Raw genomic sequence first — 15,398 nt, forward strand, 5'->3', positions numbered from 1 at the left:
AGTAGTAAATTCCAGTTTTGGATTGCAATTTTGGTAGCACTTCCTCATGTACATACTATGTAGTTATTATAGTAATAACTAGGTAATAACCCAAAATCTACCTCTAAACCCAACCCTACCCCCATGTACCTTAATTACCAGAACTTTAGGTACACTGTAAGTACAATGTGAGTAGCCTTGATGTAAGTTACGTACTGTAAAATAAAGTGCAACCATGTTTTTTTAATCATATAAAATATGGTAACTTAGGCAATCTTATGTTTTTACTTTTGCAATTTATGTCAAAATTTTGCCATGCATTATGTGCATAACAAAGAGATGTTATTGTTTTATGAGCAAATATGAACCTATAAGCTACTTTCATGATTTAAGGTTCAAATTATATAGTCATGTATAGGCTAACATTTAAGCCCACCTTTCCGTTGTTTTGCTCATAACGAGACTCCTTTTCAGTCTGATCCGTGATTTCGACACCCGGACGCCTGTCGTCTCTCTCACCCGGGGAGCTTGTAGTCCCCCCGCTGATCTCATAAGCTTCAAAATCCCCATCCACGATGCGCTCCCTGCTACTGCTCCGTGAGCTCCTGTTTCCCTTTCTCCCTACAGAATACTGGTCAAAATCGATAGTCTTACTATCATACGCGCCCTCGACGGAGTTGAACATTCCGTGAGACTTGTGACGCTGGTTGGGTCCAGTCGAGATGGGTTTAGCCAGGTACACAGGGAGCTCATCCTCCCGGTTCCACTGTCGCCTATAGTCCGACATCACACTCAGAAGAGGGAGACGATGCTCTGAAACAATAATGAAGCGAGATGCCAGTGCAGAAAACCAGGTCAGCCTTGGTTTGCCTGGAGGTCGCAGCTTCCAGACTGATAATGACGCTGCGATCCACTTTCCAGACAGTGTTATAATAACACTATAATAAGACAGTGTTCTGTCTGAACATTGGTAAAAACAAATTTGATTACTTTGTTTTAATTTAGAGCTATATTAAAGGGTTTTCTGTTTACTTTGTCGAACTGAAGATTTGGGCAATGCAGTGACTGCCATCCTCCATCCCAAAGTGCGTGCAAGATGCGCAAAAACACTGCAGTCAGCTGCACTGACTTGCATAAAACTACCAGTCTAGGTAAACGCATGGAACTTTGGAGAACTCTAGTGGTGTTTCAGTCGTGAGCGAATCGATGTTTTGAACGAACCTTTCAAATGAAGGAACCGTTCTTATACAAACACGCACTTACATATTTTTGACTGTGTTCACTTAAGTCTCTCCCCATCCAAACACGCTTTGGAATATTTTTAATATGAAGTACTGAACAGTTGGCCCTGCATATGTGGCCAGTTGGCCTCATATGTGAAGAAAAAAAAAAAAAAAAAAAAAAAAAAAACAGAATAACATCTCATTCGTGAACGACATGAACAAATCGACTAATACTTGAATGAAGTGAATGGACCAGGGCACCAGCTACTCATTAGATTATTTTAAACTATTGTTTGCTTTTTGTTTATCTTTTCTATACCTTAAAATACGGTCTCATAGTTAGACAAACAAATATTGCTAGAATGTGTGAATTATAAGCACTATTTCTGGAGTTTCATACAAACACTTTTTTTTTCGAGTGAACAACTGTTTCAACGAATCGGTTGAATGAGTGAATGAATCGCTAGCTCGCTGATAACAAAACACATGAACTTGTCACCTACTGCTGCCACACTGGAGCGCACTCGCCACCAACTGGACAGGGGTGGGAATTACAGTTAAATTATACAATAGCTCACCCTCAATTTTATCTGTCAAAGTGACGGGGAGCCTCCAGATTTTTTTCGTCACTGATAAAAAAAATTCTTTGAGAGAGAGAGAGAGAGAGAGAGAGAGAGAGAGAGAGAGAGAGAGAGAGAGAGAGAGAGAGAGAGAGAGAGAGAAAGAGAGAGATTTTTTAACAACAATTTTTATTTACAAAAACATTGTCAAGAGACAAAAATCAACCTTTTAGTAAAATAAAAAAAACAACACAACACCACAAAAAGTAAAGATTAGTTCCCCTTTCCACCACGACACTAAAACACTAACACTAAATGTTTCCAAATCTTTCATTGCTTTATAATAATTAAATTCAACAACAATTCTTGATTTGACATAAGCTTTAAAAAGGGTTATGATATCCTAACTATTTCCAGTTTTCTATTTTATTTTTCATTGTTATATAAACAGCCAGTTTAGCTTCCCCAACCAGAAAATTAATCAACTGCCATTTCAACCTATTTTTTGGGGTGTAACCTGCACCCAAAACAAGCTTTGGGTGTAAATTGTTCACCAAAATCTAAAAGCACTTGAGTCAGCAAAAAAAAAAAAAGAAAAAAAAAAAGTGGGTTAAATCACATTTCATAAAACAGTGAAAAATAATTTCCCTTAAACCACAAAAAGCACATTTATCAACATCATCTGTTATAACATATCTTATAACAGACAAAAAAGCATTTAAAGCAAGAGTCCACAACAAAACTATAATAAACAATATGGTTGGAATCACTTTCAGAATGATTTTTATTTTTATATCATTAAACATAGGGATATCACTGGCCTATAGTCCACAGCACTCCAGTCCAGTTCACTATATTTTCAAGTTTATGTAAACATGCATTTAAGTCTTTGGATGCTGCATCACATCTTGGTGGCTTTGAATCATGAGTTTAAAGTGTTTAAATCAAGACAACAACGCAAAAATCATTCAGTTTCAGCTCTGATTTTATTGCATTTCATTGAATATCATTTGATGTATTTTGAACTCTGGTGATTTATTTTCCTACTTACTTATATGTATTTGATACAAATCTTACAATTTAAAATTTCCAAGCATTTATATCGTCAGAAAAACAGCCTGTGAATATTCATGTAATGTGATACTTTAGAAAATACAACAATAAGGAGCGTTGGAGCCCACATGTAAGATTTGAGGGGGGCATACAAATTTAGAAAGCTAGCATTTAAACCTGCAGACAACATAACTGCATAGCCTTAATAATAAACAGAAAATTATTATTCAAGTAATATAGTTATCGTTTTAGGTGTTAACTGGCAGAAACTGTCAATCAGTGAAGGAATCTTTAGTTAACAGAATAGATTCAAAAGATTCGAGTTAAGATGAATCAAAACCTCCACCACTCGTAGGATTTTCAGTCTAGCGTTGGTCCCCAGCGGTGTCTTCTCTTTTCAGCTTTGTTTCACAAATAACATGGGGTGTAATAAACATATGGAGCTGTTTTTCAGAATTGCATGAGCGTCCCGCAACACTACAAACTGTGTCGTCTGTCAACAGGCACAGAACTCTGCGAGCAAAAAGCTATTATTATTACTTCGTTGACATCTAGTGGCTGCCCACATCAGGTCTAACCGACGTTCATTCACTGGACCTCCTTCATGATTTTATCATGATAAAGAAAAAGGACTAAATTATTATTTTACGGTATTCTAAGTTTAGCCGGTTGATGTGTTGATGTGTTTTGTCATGCGAATCCATATTAAGTACGATGACAATCCTTTGAGCAATGCCATTCACTAATCGATTCGTATCCAATCAGAGAGCAGAACTCTTTGACTGGCACTTGAACTATCCAATCGAAGCTCCGTTCTCTGGCGGTATGGTGGGGTTTAACAACTGCGATTCCTAGTGGGGCTCTGGTTTCACAGAGCAGTTATGTGTGGACAGGAACGAAAACTTTTTTAAAAGAGTTTATTTTTTGTTGTTGTGTTACGCCATAAATTGAGGAAGACTGTCCATTCAGCTTAAACGAGTAAGTTGTTTCGATTCTGTTTTGTTATTTTGAGTACTAAAACCACCCTTAAATTAAGACAACTTATTCTCTGTGGTCTGTCAAAGCACATATTTATTTGGTATATGTAGTAGGATATTTAAATGTATATAAAAATACAGTTATAATTGTATAATTAATTTTGTAAGATTAAATATGTAAGTGAAGTGAAGTTAGAGTAAGATATTCTTTGTAAGCTAGTATACACTATGCTGTATACATTTGTGTGGTGTAGCTATGTAGTAGAGTTTGAATGTCAAAACCATATTATAGAGTTGGTGGGTTAACCAACTGTGTAAGAACACATAAATATGTAAAAAATGAGTGGAACAAAAAACAAAAAAAACTTGCTGTCTGTAAACATAATGTATATGTACTTTATGTTATCTTTTAGGTGAGATGGATGTTAGTGCCAACCCAACACCATCTCCTGAGACTCTCAAGGAGGATAGTGCAACCCACAAACGTCTCAACCCTCCTGTTCCATCAACTAAATCCATTCCAGGCACTGAGACAGCAGGTCCCCCTCTCTCCAGTTCTGGCAGCCCAGACCAACCACCTAAATTCACCCCTTCTTCAACTCAAGATATTAAATTAAAACAAACTAATGTTAAAACCTCAAACGTTCCAACCAGATCAACACCTGAAAAAACAGCAACACCGAAACCTGCCCCTACATCATCACATATCTCTAAAACTACTCCAGCTGTGCCAGCTACAACATCGTCATTATCAAAATCAACACCATTAACATCTTCGCTCAATGACCCATCCACACCCAGCATTACTATTTCTGCTGATCCATCTACACCATCTACAACTCCTCCTAAAGGCTCGCTGTCATCCACCAAAACACCTGCAGCGGGTTCCAGTAAACTCCCATGTCAACCCAGCTTTTTGGCTGCAGCCCAAAAGGTGATGATGCAGGAGAAAATAAGAAAGGCTGAGGAACAGGCCAAAGCTGAAGAAAGTGGTAAGCGAAGCTTTGCATAACAAACAAAACATTGCTGAAGGAAAAGCTGAAGGAAAATAGTATTTGTATGACATGATTTCATATTTCTTTGTATTTGATGTTTTCAAATTACATTGCCAGTCAAAAGTTTTTGAACAGTAAGATTTTTTATGCCTTTTTAAAACGGTTTAATATATTTTAAAATGTAAATTTCATCTTGTGATTTTAAAGCTGATTTTTTAGCATTATTACTCCAGTCACATGATCCTTCAGAAATCATTCTGATATTTCTTATAAAAATCTCATAAAAATATTTCTTATCATTTTGTTGAAAACAGCTGAGTAGATTTTTTTCAGGTATTTTCAGCATAAAGCATTTATCTGAAATACAAATCTTACATTATAAATATCTTTATAACCACTTTTGATCAATTTAAAGCATTCTTGCTAAATAAAAGTATTAATTTCAATCATTTCTTTCCCAAAAAAGGAAAGAAAAATTACACTGACTCCAAGCTTTTGAATGATGTAGCGTATAATGTTGCAAAGGCTTTTTATTTCAGATAAATGCTGATCTTTGGATCTTTCTATTCATCAAATTATCCTGAAAAAAATTACTCAACTGCTCAAAATGTTTCTTGAACAGCAAATCAGAATATTTGAGTATATAAAGACTAGAGTAATGATGCTGAAAATTTAGCTTTGATCACAGGAATAAATTAGAATTTAAAATAAATTCAAATATAAAGCAGTTATTTTTAATAGTACAAATATTTCAAAATTGTACTATTTTTCCTGTCTTTTGGATCAAATAAATGCAGGCTTGGTGAGCAGAAGAGACTTCTTCAAAAGAACATTAAAACTGCTGTTCAAAAACTTTTGACTGGTATCAAAAAGGTTTATTATCTGTGATATTTTTGGTTCCATCCATATTAATTGTAGTTTCTTCATAACATTCAGTTTGCTTTACACTAAAGAAATGCATCCAAATGAAGGTCATCATTAAGACATGCTGGGACTAGTGACACATGCTAGTGTGTGCTAGCTTCATTTTCACCAAGGACATAAATCCTATTTTTATCACAAACCAATGTGCTTCTGAGGAGCGCATCTTCAAGAGGACGTCACTGTTACAAATAGATCCAAATCTTGCTTTAAAATTAAAGGGATATGTTTATTTTCTCATGGTCTGATTTTGCTTTTGTCGCAGTAGATTAATTCAGATGCAGCTTACTAAATATATTGGAGCCATAATTGAATAAATGACAAAAAATCAAATAAACAACCCAGCTGGCATGAATCTATAGATAAACATTCAAAAACATAATTATTATTTTTTATTAAAAACTAATTCTTAGATTGTTCTGAAACTTTAATCCGCATTAATTATGAGCTACCATATTGATTCACTCAATTGTTCTGCAAAGATGAGCACTGATGAATTATTTAGAGGATTTGTGGATTCATTAAGTCTTTAAGTTCAATATTGTGTCAATATAGTGTTAACAAAATTCGGTTATTTCTCCTAGATGATATGGATGAAGATCTGACTTTTGAGGAGCTCCTGGAGAAAGCTGAAGCTGGAGACCCTAGAGCACAGAGTAGAGTGAGTGCATGAACACATATACGTCATATTTGAAATTATATTACAATATTATCATTTATGACAATGTGAAACTGGTTATAAAATGTTGTCAATTCTAAAAAAAAAAAAAATTATGTGGTGTATAAACTGATAACAAGCAACAAAATGATATCTCATAACTTAATATTAAGTGGACTTAATATTATTTTGCAATTGGGCTCCTTTCTTCAACAATTTGCAGTGATTTCAGAACTTGAACTGATTTTGATGGCATTGGCACTGTGTTAAGTGTTTCTAATGTAGCTATAGGATTTTAAATGATCTGATACAAATTAAATTCTGTAGTGTTTCAGTGGCTGAAAAGTGTGTCCTTTTTGGCATGGCCAAGAGTGTGTCTATTTTCAGCTTTCTGGAAGATGAGCCCAGTCTCAATATAACTCTGCGTGCACATATTCTCACATAAACTCACAGTCAGAGCAAATGTGTCTGCATTTACAGACTCGGCTGACATACACACTGTAGACACATACATTCTTTGAGTACTCCACTTCCTCATTAATGTTATACTTTTATTATACTTTTTAAACGTCTTACTATGGTTTAATAATCAGGGTTTAGCATGCAGGCTAAGATTAGATATGGTTATATGATACTCAGTCTGGCTTTGAGCTTCTGGGATATTAGGTCAGTTATTATTGTTCATCAAAGTGATGCAGGGGTTGATGGGCAGTGGAGTCTAATTCTCATGTTGTGATCTAAGCAAACTACACTCTAAAGAAAAATTGTTTGGTTTATTATGCACATGTTTTATGATCTTGAAATGTTTCTAAATGTCACTATTCAAATTTCAGTTTATTTAAATGTATATTTTATTTAGCTTGGGAAATACTACCTTAAACTGGCAGAAGAAAAAGACACAGAGACAAATAGCCATACAGCTGTTGAATGGTTTGTGAAGGCGGCAAAACAAGGTCGGAGGGATGCAGCCAAACTACTTCAGAAATGCTGGATCCAAAAGAAAGGTGAGGGGAAGTTGCGAAAGCCTTAATGAAAACTCTGAGAACACGCCTTCAAGTGGCAGATATGTCAATATTTCAATAATCCTCTACTGGCAGGCATCACACCAGAGAACGCACAGGAAGTGAGAAGGCTGTCCTCAGAGAGTAAGCTTGAACAGGCAGTGAGGAGAGCAGCCATGTCCATGTATTGGAAACTCAACCCTGACAGGAAGAAGAAAGTAGCCATGTCTGAGATGCTGGAGAATGTCAGCCAGGTCCAATCTGTACCAGGTAATTGATTTCTTTCTTTCGTTTTGCAACAGCAGTATTTTCCAATCTTGTATATCTTAAAACGGAAAAATATTGTATGTAGTTACAGTACATAAACACCTGTTTGTGATTAAGAAATACATTTTTGAACATGTCTTCCCAGCTAACAAAAATGTTAGTTGTAAAAACCTTGTTGTTTTGTAAACTTTCAAACCGTCTAGTTTTTTTTAATAATCTACCATTATGAGAACCTTATATTTGAATGTTCTCTCTACGTTACATAATATCTATGTAATATGGGTGTCTCTAAACACCCATATTTTGTTATGAGAACATTTTTACTGATTATACAAACATTGGACAAACATTCACTTTTATCTTTTATACCTGTTATGACAAGGTTATGTCTTAATGTTATGTAAACATTCAACATTTTTAATGGGTAACATTTTTTCCCTGTTTTGTGAACGTTACAGGAACATTCCAATCTACCACTGTTATAATGTTTATGAGAACCTTATATTTCTAAAAACATTTTCTATAAACATTATGTTTCTTAAATACATATGCTGTAAGAAAGTTTTCTTTTAACATCTATACTATAACTAATAACATCAAAAGAATGTTCTGAGAATGTTGTTCTAAGACTGTTTTCTCTTAACATTACAATAACCTCAATCGTGTACAAACAACATCAAAAGAATGTTCCGAGAATGTTGTGAGAATGTTTTCTCTTAACGTTACGAGGATGTAAACACTCAATCAAAGAAAACTTCAGAATGACCATGGCACTCTTGTAAATTAAAAGTTTATAATCGTATATTTATATCCTTATTTTAAGAATGTTCTGTCCTAAGCTTTAAATACCTTTAAAAAACCTTGGGAGAGTTTTGGAAACGTTCCATGTTGGCTGGATTGGTAGTAGTAACTCTTATTAATCATTTCTTCCTAACAGGTGAACCTGCTGTATGTGGTGTAACGCCCAGCATTCATACTCAGAGGAAAATTCTAGAGACCATGGTGTCTAATGAATGTAAGTGTACATATTTGTTTATACACTAATGCAATACATTGCATCTAGTTTTGAGAAAATAAAAGATGATTGGTAAAGAAACTGGTTGGTATAATGTTTCTAATTGTACTAGTAACTCATCACAACTATGCATTTTTTGTCATTTTACAGCTGGCTCTAAGTATGTGGATGTGGAGGATTTTGTGGAGATGACGAAAAAGTTTACAGAAGGCATTGCATGTACTCCCACACAGAGAACCTTAGGCGTAGATGCAAAAAGAGAGGAGGAGACGTTAAGGAAAAGTGATGTGGCTACATTTGAAAAGGTGAAGTGCAGTGGAAGAAGATAAAGATAAATTACATTTTCACATAACAGCAAATTTTCAAAACGTTAATTAAAATGGAGGGTGTTTGATGAACATCCAGTACCTTGTGAAAGTATTCATACCCCTTCATTTTTTCACCTTTTGTTATGTTGCTGTCTTATGTTAAACTGTTTTAAATTACTTTTTTCCACCACCAATCTACACTCCATGCACCATAATCACAAAGCAAATTTGTCACAACTTCATAAATTTATAAAAAAAAAAAAAAAAAAAAACTGAAATAAGTACATTGCATAAGTATTCATACCCTTAACTCAGTCCTTAGCTGAATAATTTTTGGGTATGATTCAACAAGATTTGCGCATCAACATTTGGCAATTATCTGCCATTCTTCTCCTCATCTCTTCACCTCTGCAGCTCTGTCAGCTTGAATGGGGTCTGGCAGACATTTTTAGGTTTCTCCAGTAATGTTTAATTGAGTTCCACTTAAGGACATTCACAGACGTGTCTATAAGCCACTCTTGTTGTGTGCTTAGGGTCATTGTCTTGTTGGAAGGTAAACCTTCTGCCTAGTCTGAGGCTCTGATTGCGCTGGACTGGGTCTTATATGATCATGGAGCTCAACCAGAGTGACCATCAGGTTCTTGGTCACCACTCTCGCCACTCTTCTCCATCAATTGCTCAGTTTGTCCAAGAGGCCAGCTCTTGAAAGAGTCCTGGTTGTTTCAAGCTTCTTCCATTAAGAGTAATGGAAACTACATGCTTCTGTGAACATTCAATGCATAATTTTTTTTTTAACTCTTACCCAGATGTGTGGCTTGATGCAATCCTGTCTCTGAGCTCTACAGGCTGTTTTTTGTTTTATGTCAGGGCTTGGTTTTTGTTAGACCTTTTATTAAGACATGTGTCCCTTTCTAAATCATACCCATTCAATTGAATTTGCACAGGTTAACTTCACTCAAAGTTTAGTAACATCTACAATCAATATGAATTCTCCTGAGCTTAATTTAAACTGTCCCAGATGAGGGGAATAAATACATATGCGATGGAATCATTTAAGTTTTTTTTTTTTTTTTTTATGAATTTGCAAAGATGTTAAAAACCTGCTTTTTTTTTTTGCTTTTCTATTATGGTGTATGGAGTGTTGGAGTGTAGATTGATGTGGAAAAATTTGAAGCAGAATTTATTGATTTATTTGTCCTTGAGAAAGGCACTTACATGGTATGCTGCAAAATGAAAATAAAATCGCTGAGCCATTTTTTCATACATGTATTTTATGTTTTATTTGGAATGGCATTAAAGTAAATGATGTTAGAATTTTAGTTTTGGGTGAACCTTTAACTTAAATGTTCGCCAATGGGAACGTAATGTAAGATGCTACTGTAAAACCAGCTTTGTACTTGTTAATGCATCAGAATGACACCCTAAAAATAAAAGAGTAAAACATAATGCTATTTTCCTACAGGAAAAAAACGAACTGGCCCATGTCACTCATAAGCGTCATCGAAAGTCCAGTTGGGGAATGCCGAGCGGTGGGATGATACTGGCTACCAGACGCAGTGGTGCGATGAAGAGAGCCCTGGACATAAAAGCCCACTTTTTGGTAAAAAACAAACTAACAAAAAATGATAAACAAATCCAGCTTTTGTTTGACAGTACTCGTGTAAAATGCAATTGTTGCATCTCACTATCCTTCTTCACTTTGTAGGGTTTGCAGTACCCTCTTCATGCGATTATTGAGTTAAAGGAACTTTTAGTTGACTGGGCATCTCGTGCTGGTGTCCAGTGGCTGAGCACCATCATCCCAACGCAACATGTCAATGCCCTTATCTTCTTCTTTATCATCTCCAATCTCACCATTGATCTGTTTGCCTTTGTCATCCCGCTCGTCATCTTCTACCTCTCCTTAACCTCCATGGCCATCTGCACACTGAGAGTCTTCAAGAGCAGCAAAGGTTGGGAGAACTTCAGTGCCTTAACCGCCCTCCTCACACGCTTCGAGCCCAGCCTGGACGTAGAGCAAGCGGAATCCAACTTTGGCTGGAACAACCTGGAGCAGTACCTCTACTTCATGATATCTGTCTTCTTTATGATCTTCACTTTCCCAGTAGCAGATAAAGGCTGGATCCCGTGCTCAGAGCTTTCCACAGTGGCTATCTTCTTCACGGTATTGAGCTACATGAGCTTGAGCCCGTCTGCGGCAGCTTACGCACGAAAGGCACTCATCATCGAGGTGGCTTCATCTCTGTGTGCCCTGACCAGCAGGTTGCCGAAGGAAATGGCAATGGCTAGGATGCTAGGACAGATTTTCACAACCATCCCTCTAGGAGAATCACTGGTGCTGGAGCTCAGTGTACCCTGTGTGCTCTACATCTACCTTTTCTACTTGTTCTTCAGGTAAAATAATTGTTTTCACTTGTACTTGTTCACAATCAACTAAATCATCAAGTTAGTATTATATATGTTGATATTGGTGTTTGAATACCATGAGTGTGTCTAACCAGACCTCTTTTTTTAAAATGTATAGTATGGCACGCATGAGGGGATTCAGAGGGACATACTGCTTCCTGGTACCGTACCTAGTCTGTTTCGTGTGGTGCGAGTTCTCTGTGGTTCTGCTGCGGAACTCCACCACCATTGGCCTTATCCGCACTTGTGTTGCCTACTTCCTCTTCCTGTTTGCCTTACCCGTCTTGGCTATGGGTCTGATGGCGATGCTGCTGATTCAGATGGTCAAGTGGTTCCTGGAGTTGGAGTTAACTAAAATGCTAGTGACACTCGCAGTGTGCGCCGTCCCTGTGATCCTGCGACTTTGGACTCGATTCAGCCTCTCCATTCTAAATGTCTTCCGTTCCATCACCCACAGAGGTCCAGTGAAACTAATCCTCCTGTGCATCACTACGGTAATGTTACTTTGCGGCGTCTATGTCTATAACGCCGAAGGTCTGAAAGTTTACAACTCCACAATCACCTGGCAGGAATATGGTACATTGTGCGGCCCACGTGCCTGGCAGGATCGTGGTATGGCTCAAACACAGTTCTTCTGCAGCCACCTGGAGGGTCACCGTGTTACCTGGACAGGAATATTCCGTCGTGTTCGCGTAGCCGAGAATGAAAACGGAGCTCAGTCTGTTATAAATTTACTACCGGTGTTTATGGGAGACTGGTTGCGGTGTCTCTACGGTGAGGTTTATCCAAAGTGTGAACCACAGAATAATACATCTCCATCTCCAGTCGTGAATGTCACAGGAGTCGAGCTTGTCAATGCCACAATGCTGTTTCTTCAACAGGAAGAGGACGAGCTCTGTCGTATAAAGCCTTTTGCTAAACACCAATGCCACGTTAAACGCTTCGACAGTTACCGTTTTGAGGTGACGGTCGGCATGCCAGTGGATGGGGTCACGCAACTTGACGATCCGGCGGGTGACATCCTCCTAATGGGCAGTCATGAGTTTAAACAGGTGTTGCTGAACATCGATCCAGGCAGTTTGGTAGAGTTCAGCACAAAGCTAGAAGGGAAGTTGGGTTCCAAACTACCTGCATTTGAACTGAAAGCCATACACTGTCTGGATTGCAGTTCGTCATTGGTGCCAGAGGGGCGACAGGTCAAGATTGAACGGAACTGGAGGAAAACTATGCTTAAAGCCATTAAGTTTTCATTTGACTTCTTCTTTGCTCCCTTCCTCTGTGCTAGGATCAATGTTTAAAGGGGAAATATCATAAAAAACTAACTTTTTCAGTGTTTAAGTGTTATAATTGGGTCCCCGGTGTATCTCTACCAACCCAGAAAACATGAAAAAGGACAACCCTGGTAACTGTTTTGGCTTATAAGCCTTTCTTTGCAAGTATGTGAAAAAACGAACCCCATCGATACATAGAAAGGTGATTTTATCATAATATCACCGGCCCTTAATCTGCATGTTTCCACCCACGGCACCGTCATTTTGTTTTGGCAAGCGACAACGGTGTACCAGTTCTAACGCCAAGGCATAGGTTTGAGCAAAGCATGCTAGCTGTTCTGTCGTTGGCTGCACAGACGAGCACAGAACACTATTTAGAGTCCCAGCCTCAGAGGACACAAGAAAACAGTGGATTTATTGATTTATTTACTGTATATTTCACTGCTGCCACACAGATCTAATATAAAATGCAATTTCTTTCCCAGCTGTTTACCTTCACAGACATAACCGACTGTTATTATAACCCCTGTGTTTTTAACGTAAACTTGTGTGTATTTGACAGTTTAAGCGCAATAAGATATGAAAGAGAACTTAGTTTAATACTCACATGCTGTATGACAGCCGCTTTCTGTGCGCATGTTTCAGATTTGTGCAGATTGTTTTGGCAGAGTATCTGAGGTACGAGCTGTAAAGGTACCAGCTCTATTCTGGAAAGGGGGGCGGGGAACAGCAGCTCATTTGCATTTAAAGATTTAGGCACGAAAACTGTGTTTCTGGTTTCACTCAAAATAGGCATTTTCAAAATTATATAATAAATGATCTTTGGGGTATTTTGAGCTAAAACTTCACAGACACAGGAATTTGAAAGAGCTGTCATACTCTGAACACAATTTGCACATTTTAATGGCAACATTATATTTCAATAAAATATTAATTCTTATGTTAGAGATCTTGATCTCTTGATGAAGTAATGTATGTTTGATAATTTTTTTTATATTAGGCTGATTTTTTCCTCAGCTATTATAAAAATGCTTTGATACGTTTTTAACATGGTTTTTAAATGTTTTTTGAAGTCTCTTATGCTCACCTAGTCTGATTTTGTTTGATTAAAAACAGTAAATACAGTTAAAATGTGAATATTAGGCCTATTACAATTTACAATAACTGAATTAGTGTTTTCAGCAATCATAACTACAGTCTTTAGTTCCACCTGATCCTTTAGGTCAAATATTATCATATGACACTAAAGATTGGAGTAATGGCTGCTGAAAATTTAGCTTCACAGGAATAAATCATCTTAAAATGTATTACAGTAGAAAACAGTTATTCTCAATTGTAATAATATTGTTTCACTGCATTTCTGATCAAATAAATGCAGTCTTGGTACATTTAAAATGATGTAATTATTCTAAACCTTTGACTTGTAGTGTATAAGTTAATAACAGTTCAACTCAGTGAAGATATTAGCATGGTAATGGATATGACATTGTTAATGTATTTGGTTCTGGCAGAATAGATCTGCTACGCTGCTGTTGGTTATTGCTGTTGTTGTAGGAACTGTGAGTATTTAAGACATACTGCTGCTGCACAAATAGCATATATAATAACCAGATACAGGTGGAGCTGGGGAAGGTGGAGGGTTTCAGTGGAACTTTGAAAGCATTCTGCGAAATGCTCTAGTGCAGGGGTTTTCAAACCTGTCCTGGAGCCTCCCCTGCCCTGCACATTTTGCTTGTCTCTCTCATCTAATACACCTGATTCAAATCATCAGCTCATTAGTAGAGACTGCAAGACCTGAATTGGGTGTGCCTAATAAGGGAGACATACAAAATGTGCAGGGCAGGGGAGGCTCCAGGACAGGTTTGAAAACCCCTGCTCTAGTGAATGCTAACCAGCCATTTAAGCAAAGCAGCAAGCTCATTTGCTGTGTATGCAACATGAATCAATCAGCTTGTGCCAAGTAGTTTAACACTGTGAATATCAACAGTTTACTTTAATGACTCATCAGCCTGCGCCATCTAGAGTTTCATGACAAAACTTGGCATTTCTGTTTTCAGTTGTAAAAAAGTTGATGTAATAGTTCACCCCAAATTACAATTCTGTCATTATTTACAAATGTTATTAATTAATCATTTAAGTTAATATCCATTAAGTGTTTTTTTATCCTAAGCTAACAGTTCTGTGTAACCACCAGATTTGATCTAAGAACCACCTTTTCTGACCTTCAGCTTGACCTTTACCATTCATTTACGATTACGATCCATGAACAATGGATCTTTATTCACATTTTTGTATGGGTTTGTTTCAAAAATGTTTTTTTTTCTCCCCCGAATAAGAATGCATGGACTAATTGTTTAGTATTTAGAAGTATTTAGCCGTATCTATTATTTGTTCATTTAAATAGAATTTTTTTGTCTCTTAGATAATTTTTTGAGTTTACATCACTGATAAATATCTACATACACCCACACAGCCAGCTCTCACTTCTTTGGTGCACTCTGATGATGTCACTGTTTGTTATATGGAAAAACCATCTCCACACAGATGTTTTCCTTAAAGGTTCTATGACAAGTGGATGTAAAACCTGTTTACAGTATCTTTGAGATGCTTTTATTTTTGTGAAAATGTAAAAATTAATTAAAGTGGCTTTAAGATGAACAATTATTGTCCTTCTAAGGTCTGATGCTGCATGCTGTTAGTTCACTAAAAGGATATCAGATATACAGTGGTGTGAAAAAGTGTTGGCCCCCTTAATGATTTTTTA

The 15,398-nt window shown here is 36.9% G+C and overlaps 2 protein-coding genes across 2 annotated transcripts in view; one reads left to right on the forward strand and one right to left on the reverse strand.

Annotated features, from left to right (window-relative positions):
* Positions 1–1,073, reverse strand: part of crmp1 (collapsin response mediator protein 1) — a 15,988-nt gene extending 14,915 nt beyond the window's left edge. The window contains exon 1 of the mRNA XM_073842238.1: positions 416–1,073. Coding sequence (XP_073698339.1) covers positions 416–766 — 351 coding nt within the window. The 5' untranslated portion in view covers positions 767–1,073. The remainder of the gene's footprint in view (positions 1–415) is intronic.
* A 2,607-nt stretch (positions 1,074–3,680) lies between these two features.
* wfs1a (Wolfram syndrome 1a (wolframin)) lies at positions 3,681–14,321 on the forward strand. The gene is made up of 10 exons (XM_073842230.1): positions 3,681–3,793; positions 4,206–4,784; positions 6,293–6,369; positions 7,226–7,370; positions 7,464–7,637; positions 8,572–8,649; positions 8,800–8,954; positions 10,420–10,557; positions 10,663–11,351; positions 11,482–14,321. The coding sequence occupies exons 2-10, from the start codon at positions 4,211–4,213 to the stop codon at positions 12,659–12,661; spliced, it is 3,210 nt and encodes a 1,069-aa protein (XP_073698331.1). The 5' UTR covers positions 3,681–3,793; positions 4,206–4,210; the 3' UTR covers positions 12,662–14,321.
* The last annotated feature ends 1,077 nt before the right edge of the window (positions 14,322–15,398 follow it).

This window comes from Garra rufa, chromosome 6 (genome assembly GCF_049309525.1).
Source record: "Garra rufa chromosome 6, GarRuf1.0, whole genome shotgun sequence".
NCBI lineage: Eukaryota > Metazoa > Chordata > Actinopteri > Cypriniformes > Cyprinidae > Garra > Garra rufa.

Excerpts from the sequence above, each read along its gene's own strand:
- wfs1a (XM_073842230.1), top strand. The coding sequence starts at position 4,211 with ATGGATGTTAGTGCCAACCCAACACCATCTCCTGAGACTCTCAAGGAG. Across the intron at positions 4,785-6,292 it reads GGCCAAAGCTGAAGAAAGTG|ATGATATGGATGAAGATCTG; the intron begins GTAAGCGAAGCT and ends TATTTCTCCTAG. Across the intron at positions 6,370-7,225 it reads ACCCTAGAGCACAGAGTAGA|CTTGGGAAATACTACCTTAA; the intron begins GTGAGTGCATGA and ends TATTTTATTTAG.